Here is a 13,947-nt window from a genome sequence, read left to right on the forward strand (position 1 = left end):
ATTGCTTTCTTGTTGCTGTTGTCCAGAGGGAGTGAATGAGGGGATCCCCTTCCCTATCTTCTCCTTTTGGGTTTGAAATTCCACCACTCTGGGCTAATCATTTGCCCACTAATCTCTGGGCTAATCATTTGCCCACTCAAAACAAAGAGAGGGGGCTTCCCTGGTGGCGCAGTGGTTGAGAATCTGCCTGCCAATGCAGGGGACACGGGTTCGAGCCCTGGTCTGGGAAGATCCCACATGCCGCGGAGCAGCTGGGCCCGTGAGCCACAACTACTGAGCCTGCGCGTCTGGAGCCTGTGCTCCGCAACAAGAGAGGCCACGATAGTGAGAGGCCCGCGCACCGCGATGAAGAGTGGCCCCCGCTTGCCGCAACTAGAGAAAGCCCTCGCGCAGAAACGGAGACCCAACACAGCCATAAATAAATAAATAAATAAATAAATAAATAAATAAATAAATAAAAAACATAAAGAGTTCAGGGTGGACTAACTTCTCAAGTCCTTAACATTGGTGTATGCATTCACTTATCAGATCAATTTCTTCCTTGGCCCAAAGCATGAAAAAGGGTGAGAGGTGGAGTTGGCCATAAGCAAGTGAGGTAGGAAGATAATGAGACAATCTTGGCTCAGTTCCCCAGAGCCATCCCCCAACATCATCTTGAATGCCGTTTTATTTTTTTATTCTTGGTGTTGCAAATGAATGTAGGAGGCTTATGTTTACAGTTTATCTACCAAGGTTGATAGATTCTAAGGCCAAGTATGCACCAATCAAGGAGAGTAACTACGAGCTGCCACTGAAATCGTAGAGGATTGTTCTCAACCATAGCGGAGGGACAGCAAATATCTGGCTTTTGGCGTAAGGCAGCTCTGCACACATGATCCATCAGTAGGACTAGTGAAGATTTAAAAATTGTTCTCCCTATTGGGCTCCCAGCTGTACCAGGGTCTCAAGGAACTAGGTGCTGATGTTTTTGAAGAGATACAACAGACAACATAACTTCGGCTACTTAAATTCCAATTTAAAAAATTATTTTACATACTCAAAAGGAAAAATGTAGAAGACCATTCAGCTTCAAGCATTAAACAAAGTCTTGTTCTAGTGAAGAAGGAGGAAGTTTGGGGGAAATATTAACAGCACATCTTGAAATAGAAGAGAGAAGGAAATAAAGGTTGAAAGGTTCTAAAAAATTTATGATAGTTTAGCATCAACTGAACAAAAACCATATTCTCTATTAACAACAGATGATAAAAGTTACAACACAATTCTCAACACTCACACTGTGATTTAAAACAAGTTCAATGCCCCAAATGCTAAAAGGTGGGCCCTATACATCAAAGGGCACATACAAGTCCACATAAAGACAAAGCACCAATTAAATGGTTTATTCTCTCATCTAAGGCCCATCAAATAGATAAATCTGGAACATTTTTGGATGCAGACTGATTTTTGTACCTCAACCAGCACTTTGGGATCTTGGACAGGAAGTTTGGGAAACTTTGATTTGTTCAGGATTAAGATTGCTGGAGATGACTAGGAGGAGTCAAAGAGGAGCGGAGGGCTTCCCTGGTGGCGCAGTGGTTGGGAATCTGCCTGCTAATGCAGGGGACGCGGGTTCGAGCCCTGGTCTGGGAGGATCCCACATGCCGCGGAGCGGCTGGGCCCGTGAGCCACAACTACTGAGCCTGCGCGTCTGGAGCCTGTGCTCCGCAGCAAGAGAGGCCGCGATAGTGAGAGGCCCGCGCACCGCGATGAAGAGTGGCCCCCACTTGCCACAACTGGAGAAAGCCCTCACACAGAAACTAAGACCCAACACAGCCAAAAAAATAAATAATAATTAAAAAAAAAGATATTAAAAAGAGGAGGGGGAGGGCAGGGCCAGAGGAGGCACTTGTCCCAAGTCCGCTGTTCACTTACTACTTCCGATTCTGTAGCAGCCTCCTGGTTGTGCTCAGTGGTGCATGTTCACCGACAGTACTGAGAGCGTCTGTGTTTTGGTCTCAGAACTTTGGGGCCTTTCATTCTCTGTCAGTATGTTTCTGCCCCACGTGAAGGTCATGTACAACTTGCCTCTGTCATCAACCCCTCTGGGGACTGATTAGTTAAGCTAATTAAGTTAAGTCAGTTAGTTAAGCTAAGTCATGGTGGCCCCCCGGGAAAACTGCAAGGACAGGAGCATTACCAAGCATTCCTGTCTGCGTGCGTTGGGAGTACAAGCCAAATCTTGCAAAGACCTTCTTCCAGTGGTCCTCCCCTCTCTGTCCACCTGTCCGTCCAAACCCTGTGTTGCGTGGGTGGGCCTGGGAGGGGGATCGAACCCTATGGCAATAACCAAGCTGCTAAACTGCTGAGCTGGTTTTAATTGAACCGTGAGAGGGAGGTTTTCAGGCAGGTAGACAACATCCTGTTGTTCGGGCTCTCCTCTCTCTTTTTTGCACATCTGGCTGAAGTGGGAGGCGGGTGGCTGACTCGTGTCGGTTGCGGCGGCAGCAGCAGCAGCAGCAGCAGCGGCGGCATCTGCCCGCTACCGTCCCGCGCCTCGGTCCTCCCAAGAGTTCCCCAGGCCATGGATGCGGTGGCTGTGTATCACGGCAAAATCAGCCGGGAGACGGGGGAGAAGCTCCTGCTCGCCACGGGTCTGGACGGCAGCTATTTGCTGAGGGACAGCGAGAGCGTCCCGGGCGTGTACTGCCTGTGTGTTCTGTGAGTACGTGGTGGGAGCCTCCACTGCCCACCGCGCGGCCCCAGGCCCGGCCCAGGCCCCCCCCGGGGGTTTCACGCCTGGGCCTCCTGCGGGTGCCCTTTGGGGTGGGGAAACGCAGTCTAGAATGCACCTTTGCTGCCAAAAGGGCTCAGGCTTCCGATTTCAGTTTTGACCTCTAATAGAGGCCAGCGAGGTGGAGGCCTGCGATGATGGTGGAGCAGCCAGATTGGGGGCCGCCAGCTCCTCAGGGAAGGAGAAGCCTCTCTCTCCAGCTCTCCTGAAATGGCTTTGGAGGTGCCTTCCCAAAGGAACGTCAAATTCAAGGAGAGGAAGAAGACTAAGAAACTGAATCTATTACTTTAAGACATCAATGCCCGTTAGGTCAGGACACAGAGAGAGGGATGTTTCTGAATAAAACCACCTCTCTGGATCTACTTATTGAGTTTTTTTTAGAGGAGTTGGCAAGGGAGGGGGGTTTCAGAAATAGGGCCTTTCTTGATAAAAGCTTGGACTGACAATAGTCATAAAGGGCACGGAGGGAAAACACCCTTGTATGATTCAGTTTTGCTCTTTACCTAAGCATCTCTTAGTCTAACGCCCCGTTTTGAATCAGATGCACCTTCATCTTTGCTCCAGGGCTCCAGAGTCAGGCAGATCTGAGACCTAATCTTGTGCTGGTCTGATGCTGACTTTGGCAAGTTAACCTCTCAGCCCCTCAGTTTTCTTGTCCATAAAATGTAAATAATATTACTACCTACCTAATAGGAGTGTGAGGATTAAATGCCATAATGCAGGTAGAAAATTTAGCACTGGACCTGACACATACTAAATGTTCAGTAAAAGTAAGCTGTTGTTGTTGTTGTTATTATTATTATATTATTATTTTTTCAGTCTATTTCTTTTGGTACTCAGTATTATTATTATATTCTTTGTTTTTTTCAGTCTATATCTTTAAGTACTCACAGGGCATTTCTAAGGAAGTACCTAGCTCGATCTCTCTTTGTTAGCAGGACAAAAACATCCACGGAAACACCAGCCCTGCACAGTAGCTTCTAGACAGAAACAAAATGAGGGAAAATGCTTGGTAGTAATTTCGGTGTCTGACGATACACTGCAAGGTTTTGAAGTTCCTTCTGGGTCATTGAAGAGAGATTGTATTGAGCCTAGTGTTAGAGGATTTTCATTGTTTATTGTGTTTTTTTAAACAGTCAAGACATGTTTGTGGCAACTCTCAGGCCACGCTAGATGCATTTGTTATAAAAGCTTCCAGGGCAATACGTGCAAGCTATTGAATCTCTTGGGCTCAGATCTTACGTTTTCTTTATATTATTGTTTTTCCCAAGTGGAAACTGGAGACGGTCAGTGAAAGCCAACTAGTATTCCTAGGCTCTTTTCTCATCAAAAGAAGGTGGAGGAGTGAGTAGACTGGTGAAAGGGGCTTCTTTAGGGAAGCTGACAAAGGAGGTAATGGGCTCGTTAACCTAGAGGTAAAAAATCAGGTACAAAAGAAGCCTGGGAAGGGGTGGAAGAGCAGGGGACAGTGTGTGGCAGGATGCTCCTAAGACTTCAGACACACTGGCCTCTTCGTTGCTTCTCGAGCTTGCCAAGCTGCTCCCTGCTTAGGATCTTTGCACTTAACTATTCCTTCTGCCTCTTCCCTCAGAGAGGACTCCCTTGACCATCCTATCTAAAATAAGTGCCCTCTCCCTGTCCCAGTTACACTCTATCACTTTATTTTTCTTCAGGGAACTTTAAACTATCTGACATTTGCTTGTCTACTTACGTCTTGCTGAGCTTTCCTGCTAAAATGTAATCTCCGTGAGGACAGGGACATTGTCTCCCACACCAGGAACACAGCCTGGCACGTAACAGGCATTGTGAGGCACGCAATAGGTGCTCAATAAACGTTTTTGAATTAACGAATGAACTGTCAAGACAAATACTGTTCTTTGCTGCAGAAAGCTTTTGGGCTGATATCAGGAGGCCAGGGTGTGGACTCAGGGGAAATCACTCAACTTCTCTGGGTCTTGGTTTCCATATTTGTAAAACAGGAATAGTAATGTGTGTTCTACCTTCTGCATAAGATTACAGTTGGTAAAAGATGCAAGAGAGAAGGATAATCTTAGCCTTTTTCCCACGTAGGCCAGGACCACATAAGGTATTAATTTAGGCAGGTGGGAAATTCTCAAGTTAAGTTTTCACCCAAAGTAAATCTTGCATAAATGCACTTTTTATGACTCTTAGTTCTCCGTGCCAACCTCCTTATGAAGTAGCAGAAAATTGTCGGCAAATTGGGAGTCCCTCTAGCATATCTTTCGATGGGCACACTGAGGCCTCTGAGTCCTGGAGGGTGATGGCCAGACTGCTGCAGAGGAAAGACACAAGGATACATTGCCTTTTATGACAGTTTCTCAGCCTTTTTTGGGCCAAGGATCCCTTTTGATAAACATAAACATTTCATTTCCTCCTTTTTAGTACTACGCTGTAGTAACAAAATCAAATTTTATTTTGAAACAAACCACACACTCATTTTAAACCAAAACATCTATGGTTATGATATACAGCAGAAATAACAATGTAAATGGTGTCTCATATATATGAACAGCAAGGTATAGCTAACAAACATATATTTGACTGTAGGGTTCACTCAGAATAGTTTCTCAATCTATCTTTTGTTTCTTCTCATTATCCAAGAAGGTTTGGTTGAGCTTCAGTTTCTGTATTTTTATTGTAGAAATAACACATTGCATATGCCTTTCGAACTGTACTTTAAACTATACTTGCTAACTAGGTTTGCTCCTTTCCCCAGTTCTGAACCCCCAATCATGGCCTTTAGGTAAGGCCTTTCCTTCTGTTCATTTTGGGAAATTGAATCTCATAAAGTATTAAAGAAATTTTCCATTTATAGGATTGCTCACCTTCATTTAAAGCGAGAAGTTTTTCTTCCAATTATTTTCAATAAGTAAATCTAGATTTTGGTATAAGTCTATTAAAAATAGTTCCTAAACACTTATTCATATTGTAGAAAGTTTTTTAAATGTAGATAATGGAAATGAGGGAAAATCATCTATAGTTTTATAACCTAAAGACAATTACTGTTGAAAATTAAGTGGTTTTTCTTCTGTATTTTAATAAAACAAATTGCTTTATAAGCACATGTGCTCTTACACTATTGTATTCTGCTGCATTTTCCACTTAACGTGAAAAAAACACATTTATATATAATGTTCTTACAAATGATTTTAAAACATTATTTTTAATGATTTCATGATAGTCCAACCAGTCCAACTATATTTTCCTTAACCAGTCATCTATTTTTAGACATTTGAATCATTCCAGGTTTTTGCTATTATAAATTCCGTCATGATTCATATTTCAATCCATAAAGGTTTCCTTGTATTTATGATGACTTCCTTATAATGAATTTCAAGGTGTGCAATTTTTAGATCAGAAAACATGGACAGCTTAAGATTCTTGATGTATACATGATCACCAAATATTTTTTCCTAAATGGTTATTCCCGTTTATATATATGCTCACCAGTACTGCATGAAAGTGCCTGTCTCACCGCACCATCCCTAGAAGTGGGTATTCTTGTTAAAAAAAAATTCTTCTTGAAATTTGGTGTCTCACTCTTTATTTCGTATTTCTTTAGTGATTGTCTGTATGGTTGGTAAACTGTTGTATTTCCTTGTTCATGAATTGGCTCTTTGTGTACTTTGCCTATTTAACCATTTGGATCTTACTCTTTTTCTTAACACATTATGAGTTTTTATATACTAATCCTTGATCTATTGAAAGTATCTTTTCTCAGTTTAGTGTTTGCCATTACTTTTCTTTGACACACAAAAAATTAACATTTTTGGTAGTCAAGTCCGTCACTCATTTTCTTTGTGTTTGACTTCCCCCTTTGCTTCCCAACTTAGAAAGTTCTTTGACCTGCAGAGATGTCATAAAACTTCACTTCAATTTTTGTTTTAAATTTATGGTTTGGTTAGTTTACACTTAACTCTTTAATTCCATTTGGAATTTTATTTTTATGTGGAGAAAGGATCTAATTTGATTTTGTTTCGAAATAGCTAATAATTTATAAATAGAACTTCCATTCCTGATTGATTTATTAGCCTACTTTACTATACATTAAATTCTTACATATAACAGTTACTGTTTCGCAGTTATCTATTTGGCTCAATTGATCTATTTATTCTTGTACCACTAGCGCTATATATAGTATGATAATGTTTTAATACATTTAAAAAATTATTTGCTGTTCTTACTTGTTGGTTCTTCAAGATGAAATCTAGAATGATTTTGTTAAATTAAAAAAAATCCCATTGGGGTTACATTAAACTCATTAATAAGTTAAGGAGGAATTGTCATCTTTAAAGAATTTAGTCTTCCTATCCAAAAACCTGTTATGTTTCTCCATTTATTAATTTTTTCATTTACATCCATCAACAGAGGTTTGTAGTTTTCTTCCCATAGGTCTTGCATAGTTTTTGTTGTTTATTTCTAGTTATTGTGAGTATGAATGTATGTGTCTATTTTTTTGTTTCTATCATGAATGGAATCTTTTCCCACTATATTTTCTTTTGCAACAGGAAAGCTACTGACTTTATGGTTTTTTTTTTGTATCCATCCAGTATACTAAATATTCTTATTAATGCAAATAGTTTAAATTTAATTTAATTTAATTTTACTCTTTTTGGTTTTCAAGGTATATCAAGTTTCTTTTCACTAAGGTACATGTGAGCCCTCACATTTCTCCCCTTTTCACCCCTAATGTAGACAGCCATTGGGAAAGTCCTAAATGCCCACTGGGATAGTTTGATGGTGATAAGAGAAAAACAAATTTAAAATATTTAAAATAATTACTTTGAAGAAATAGTTTATTTCTGTACATCCTCTGTACATATCTGAGTTTGCTACTTTTATCTGATGGAAGATTTGGAAGAAGAAATGCTATTATATTCTTTAGCCTCAAGGACACATAATGAAGTCATTTGACATATATGCCTTTAGATAAAAGGATAATTATCTTTTTGTCCTTTAAGATTTAAAGGATGACTGGGAATAAAATGCCTATCAAACAACTGAACTGGAGAAATGGGGGAAGGAACAGTGACAAAATAAAACTCCAGCTTATCAGCTGTAATTGCAGGGAACAGAAGAATGAGAAATTATAAAACTTAGAGTTAGTTTTTGAATACAGTTGGATATGTGTGTTGGCGCCGCATTTATCTTCATGATAATTGAGGCCACTAGAATTACTTTGGATAATTTAAGTACAATCCATTAATGGCAGAGCAAGCCTGAAGGCCAGCCTAGGATTAAATGTGCAATACACAAACCACCAAATGGACAATTCACAGGCCAATAAATCAAGTGCTGACTCTGGTTGACAATGTAAAATTAAGTTGCAAGATTAGTCTGAAGATGTCATTTAGTTTAAAGCAAAAGGGAAGCCTAGGTTGACCTCTTTTGGGCTCTCCCCATCTTGTCTCTATGCTTTAACCCCTTCCTTTGCCCTTTCTCTCCGGTCGTAAGGCCAAGCAGACTCCCTCCCTTTTTGAGAACTATGCTTTTGGATTCACCTTAAGATCAATTTGTTAACTCATTCCCTCTGATATAAGAGAGAGGCAGCATAGAAAGATGGTTAAGAGCCCATATCTTACAGCCAGACCCTCTGGGTGTGCATCTCAATTCTGGCCCTTAACCAGCTATTTTACCTTGAGCAAGTTACTTAAACTTTCTGTCTCAGGTTCCTCATCTGTGAAAAGGGTGACAGCAATAATAATACTACAGTACTTACCTCATCGGGTTGTTATGAGAATTATTGCATGAGTTAACATTTATAAAGTTAATATGTAGTAGGTGTTTGTTAATATAAATAAAAGCTCCATAAATAATTGTGAGACAAAGTTAGACCATCGTATGAGTACATAAATAAAACGTTCTGTGGCACTTCAAGGGAAGAAGAGATTATATTTATTGTCATGACTCATCGAAACTGGTATTACATAGTTTTACCATCAAACTTGAAGCTGAGTGACTTTCGATGGTTCTGAAAATTCCAATTCACTCTGAAAGAATGAAGATTGGGCCATATGAAATTCGAAAACCTCTTGGATCAGAGTGGCTTTCTATAGGATACCATTCCTCTGGGTATAAAAGCTCTGAAATATTTGTTAAAAAAACAGTCACATTATAATTGTGCCTTGAATTTTTCATGTAACATTCGTTTGTATAGACATAGACAGCCTGGGCACTAGCTTGCTTTATTTGTGGTGTCATGAAGAAGTCAGATGTACCTAAACCTTTTCTTTTGCATAGTCCTTGAAGTGGTATAAAGAAGGAATTGATGTGGTTTTGTCAATTGTAAAGCAAGATCTGTCCCCAACGCTGACCCTTTGAGAAAAGAAAAAATAAGTCAGGTTGCTTTCTTCTTGTCTCTTTCTAACCAGAACACATTTTTAAGAGTTGGGGACAGCTTTTGAAAAAATAAAGGCAAATTTTAATATTAGCAGGGACTGAATCAGCACATGCTTTGTAGTCATTAAAATGCAAAATATTTGTTTTTTTTAAGAAATTAATTTTTTAAGAAAATTAATTAATGGCAACAACAACAACAAAAATCTCTATTGTTTTCTACCAATTATTTATTTTCTAGATTTTTTTCATGATAAATTTAAAATTCCAGGCTTATCATCAAGTGTGACAAAAGGTTTGATGGAGGAAGGAAGTTAAAATTACACTACATTCTTGGTTTGTCTATATTAATGGGGAGTCAGAGGAAGAATAATCCTAAAAGGGATGTAACAGGTTTTAAAGATGAATGATATTTTTCTGATTTGTGATTTGCTTAGGCTAGATTTGTAAAGCTCCAAATTGTAATTTAACTTCTGTTTCTTTAAAAAAATGTTGTTAGTCACTTGTATAACTTTATAAGGGAAATTACAAGACTTCCCTGGCGGTCCAGTGGTTAAGACTCCGTGCTTCCACTGCAGGGGGCACGGGTTCAATCCCTGGTCGGGGAACTAATATCCTGAATGCCGTGGCACGGCCAAAAGAAAAAAAAAAAGGAAAATTAATATGCAAGGACGCATTTATATTAGCTTAAATTTACTTCTAGTTTATATACATATTGGGATAGTTTTGAACAGTAATCAGAGTGGCGGCTCTCCTTGTGTCCACTTTTTCCACATACCATCATTTTATATCAACATGGTCCAGGTGTTTAAAATTTTTTGAAAAACGTAGCTCTCTAATAACTGAACTTTGGTATAGTTTTGAACCATTCTTTCTGCTGCCATTTCCTTATTTTGAGTAACATTCCTTAGGTTAATTCCATTTTTCATTATTAAAATAGAACTACTATGAAAATCTTTGTCAAATTGCTTTTTCCATTTGATTCCTTAGAGTGTATGAAGATAAAGAAGGTCATTAGGTAAAAATACGCACAGTTTTATGGCTCTTGTTATAATTTGTCAATTTATTTCCTAAAAGAGTGATTTTTCGGTGGACAGGGAGAGAGTATGTGTAGTTTGGAAAAAAACATAATCAATATTTTCATTTACTTTTGTATTATAGAATTATTGTTTCATAATACAAGCTACAGAAAACAAAACTATGAAATCTTGTTGGGGAAGAGGGAGTAAAAAGTTCAGAAACACTGTTCTGTGAAGACCGAAAGCATTGCAAAAGCTTCAGCTTATATTTAAATAAAATTTCATTCTTAAAACATAGACTAAAAAAAAAATTGAGTGACTATGGGGGTGGTGAAAGAAGCCAGCTTGACTTTGGAGAAATTGCCATCAATATTCCCAATGAGTTGTGAGCATTTTCCATGCATTTTAATCAATCCTTCTGTAACTTTAATGTTCCTACAAATCATCTGGAAATCTTGTTAAAACGCAGATTCTGACTCAGCAGTTCTGGAGTGGGGCCTGAGATTCTACATTTCTAGCAAGGTCCCAGGTGAAGCACTGTTATTACCCTGGGAACATAATTTGAATCGCACTGTTTTAAATCTCTTCCATCAGTGATATATGAGAGTATATCAACGAGAGTTGGCTACAGGGGATCTTTGGTCAGTGACTTCAGCAACTTGGAAGTGGAAGAGATGAACTGCTGGCTTGTTTGAGGGGTGAAACAATTTTGCTCATTCAGAAATTTGAGGAGTTGGGGAGTAGGAGATTGTTAAAATTGGATGGGTTAATCACAAGGAGTTTTATGTGCCACTAGCACCAGGTTGTTCAAGACTGAAGGAGGTAAGGACTTTTGAAGTGGTACTCAGGTTCCTGCTGCTTAACTGAAAGTGCGATAAGATCAGATTCGTTAGGAAATCATTTTCAAAACAGACTCATTTATTTTGACTAAATGAGGCTGAATGGTAGTAGGGAGATAGATTCATTGTATCTTTTAGAAACCCACTGTTTGAGAAAGTGGAAAACTGGTTGCCTATGATTTTGTTTGCATTGTTGCTGAAATTTTAAATAATGCATTTCCACAACACCTTTAATGATACTGAATTATTGCCATTAATCTCTTCCCATAGGGAAAATGGAACTAAAGGCCTATGCTATTTCCCTGCTCCTACCTCCATTTTGCTGTGTGACTTTTTTCTTTTCTTTTCTTTTTTTGGCACCTTGTGGGTCTTAGTTCCCCAACCAGGGATTGAACCCGGGCCTTGGCAGTGAAAGCACCAAGTCCTAACCACTGGACTGCCAGGGAATTCTCTGCTGTGCAACTTTAAGAAAACCACTTAAGCCCTTATGTTTGGAGTTCCCATGGTGAAAAATGGAAATCAAAGCTCTTGCTTTGTTCCCTGTAGTGTACTTGCTGAAATCAGTGAGGTACATTTCAATTGCTTAAAAAAACAAAAGACTTTACAATGTAATATTTTATATTTATTTAGCATATTATATATGCTAAAAAGTATACTATATGCATATATCAAGCTATTTCATATATGATCTAAATATTCTGGCAAACCTTTATAACAAAAATGAAACATTTCCTGTAATTGCACCAGCAAATTAAATTGACCCTTTTTTGGGTTTCACAAATTGAATGAACCTGATTAGAGTGTTTTAGACCTAATTTTTTCATCCTTTAGGTAATAGTACTGATGGCTAGTGATTAAAAATACAGTAATTTAATCCACATAAAGACTTTTAGTTCTATAGGGGATTAATGGTAAGTGAGGTCAGTTACTCAAGCTTGACCCTGTTTGAGATACTTTAGGTTCTTTTAGGTTTAAACACATTTAATTTTACCAGACTTTAGCATGTATTTTTTTTTCTTTTTTTAAAAAATTTCTTGGCTGCGCCATGCTGCATATGGGATCTTAGTTCCCCAACCAGGGATGGAACCTGCGCCCCCTGTATTGGAAGCGTGGAGTCAACTACTGGACTGCCAGGGAAGTCCCAGCATGTATTCTAATCAAAGATATATTTTGACCCAAACTTGTGCCAAAGAATAGCAATCAGAAAATGTCTGAAATAAAGCTCTGTGAAGATTCAGATTCATAATTTCAAGTAATTCAGCATAAAGTTTACCATACTTTTCTAGGAAGCAAAGGTTTGTTAGGCAAGTTAAGTAGCAGTACCATAGATACTAAAATATAATAAATAATCTATATCCATTACAGTGTGGGGATCAAAAGCCAGAGCTCTAGAGTCAAAGAAGCCTGATTTAAATCCCATCTTTGATGTTTGATTTGTAGTGTGGCTTTGGTTACTTAACTTCTCAAAGTCTCAGTTTCCTCATCTATAAAATCAATTTCACAATATAAAGTTCATAGGATTACTATGGGGCCCAAAAGAGATAATGCATGTGCTGTGGGCTGAATTGTGTCCTTGTCAAATTCATGTATTGAAGCCCTAACTCCCAATGTGGATGTACTTGGAAATAGGGCCTTTAGGAGGTCATTTAGGTTAAATGAGATCATAAGGGTGGGTCCCTAATCCAATAGCGTTCTGGCCTTATGAGAAGAGAGAGAGCACACAAAGAAAAGGTCACGTGCGCACACAGCAAGAAGGTGGCTATCCACAAGCCAAGAGAAGAGGCCTTGGAATGAAATCTATGTTGCTGGCACCTTGATCTTGGACTTCCAGCTCCAGAACTGTGAGAAAATAAATTTCTTTTGTTTAAGCCACCCAGCCTATGGTATTTTGTTATGGCAGCCTGAGCAGACTAGTACAGATTTTGGTACTGAGAAGTACAGTGCTGCTGTAACAAACACCTAAAAATGTGAAAGTGGCTTTGGAACTGGGTCATGGGTAGAGGCTAGAGGAGTTTGGAGAAGCATGCTAGAAAAAGCCTACCAATACTGTGAACACAGTGTTGGTAGAATGATGGATGTTAAAGATCATTCTGATGAGGTCTCAGATGGAAATGAGGAACGTGTTGTTGGAAACTAAAGGAAAAGCCATCCTTAATTATAAATGGCAAAGAACTTGGCTGAACTGTGTTGTAGTATTTTGTGGAAGGTAGAACTTGCAAAGTGGATATTTAGCTGGAGAGATTTCTAAGCAAGGTGTTGAAGGAATAGCTTGGTTCCTCCTGACTACTTATAATAAAATGCAAAAGGAGAGACATGAATTGAAGAAGGAATTGTTAAGCAAAAAGAAACCCGAATACAAAGATTTGGAAAATTCTCAGCCTACTCATATGGCAAAAAATGAGGAAACTTGGTCTGGAGAGAATACCAAGGGAGTGGCTGGATAATCACTCCTTAAGGAGATTACCCATGATGCTAACTAGTCATCTCAACAGAAGCCAGGAATAGAGTTTGGACCAAAGCATCAGAGACACTGTCAGTTTGGACCAAAGGGAACAGGACAGGACAATAGTGCAATTTGGCTGCAAACATGCTTTATCTTTCAAGAAAATGGAAAAATGATCCTGAAGTTGTTTCAGAGATCATCAGGGTTACCACTCCCACCGCAGGCCCAGAGTGCCTAAGCCCAGGTGGGCAAGGCTGCTTCCACCTAGATTTCAAAGGTGGGATCAGCTGCCCAACAGAGCCAAGTGGGTGGGGCTGCCCCTGCAGAGCCATGGGGGTGACAGTGCCACCCAGTGGGCCTGGAGGGCAGAGCATCAGTCCAAAAAGGATTATTCTCAAGCATTAAGATCTCATGGAATTTGCCTTATGAGATTTCGGACATTTTTGGGACCTGTCACCCCTTTTCCCCTTCCGATATCTCCCTTTTGGAATGGGAATATCTGTCCTATGCTTGTCTTCC

At 39.4% G+C, this 13,947-nt stretch overlaps 1 protein-coding gene across 2 annotated transcripts in view; it reads left to right on the plus strand.

Annotated features, from left to right (window-relative positions):
- SH2D1A (SH2 domain containing 1A) overlaps positions 1-13,947 on the plus strand; it is a 174,336-nt gene that overhangs the window by 149,877 nt on the left and 10,512 nt on the right. Inside the window, exon 2 of one of the 2 annotated variants that reach the window (XM_082446850.1) lies at positions 1,546-2,697. In XM_082446850.1, coding sequence (XP_082302976.1) covers positions 2,561-2,697 — 137 coding nt within the window. In that variant the 5' untranslated portion in view covers positions 1,546-2,560. Of the gene's footprint in view, positions 1-29; positions 2,698-13,947 lie in introns of those variants that run through there. The other variant, XM_082446849.1, reaches the window with a different exon arrangement.

This window comes from Balaenoptera physalus (assembly GCF_965194825.1).
Source record: "Balaenoptera physalus genome assembly, chromosome: X".
NCBI classification, from domain to species: Eukaryota; Metazoa; Chordata; class Mammalia; order Artiodactyla; family Balaenopteridae; genus Balaenoptera; species Balaenoptera physalus.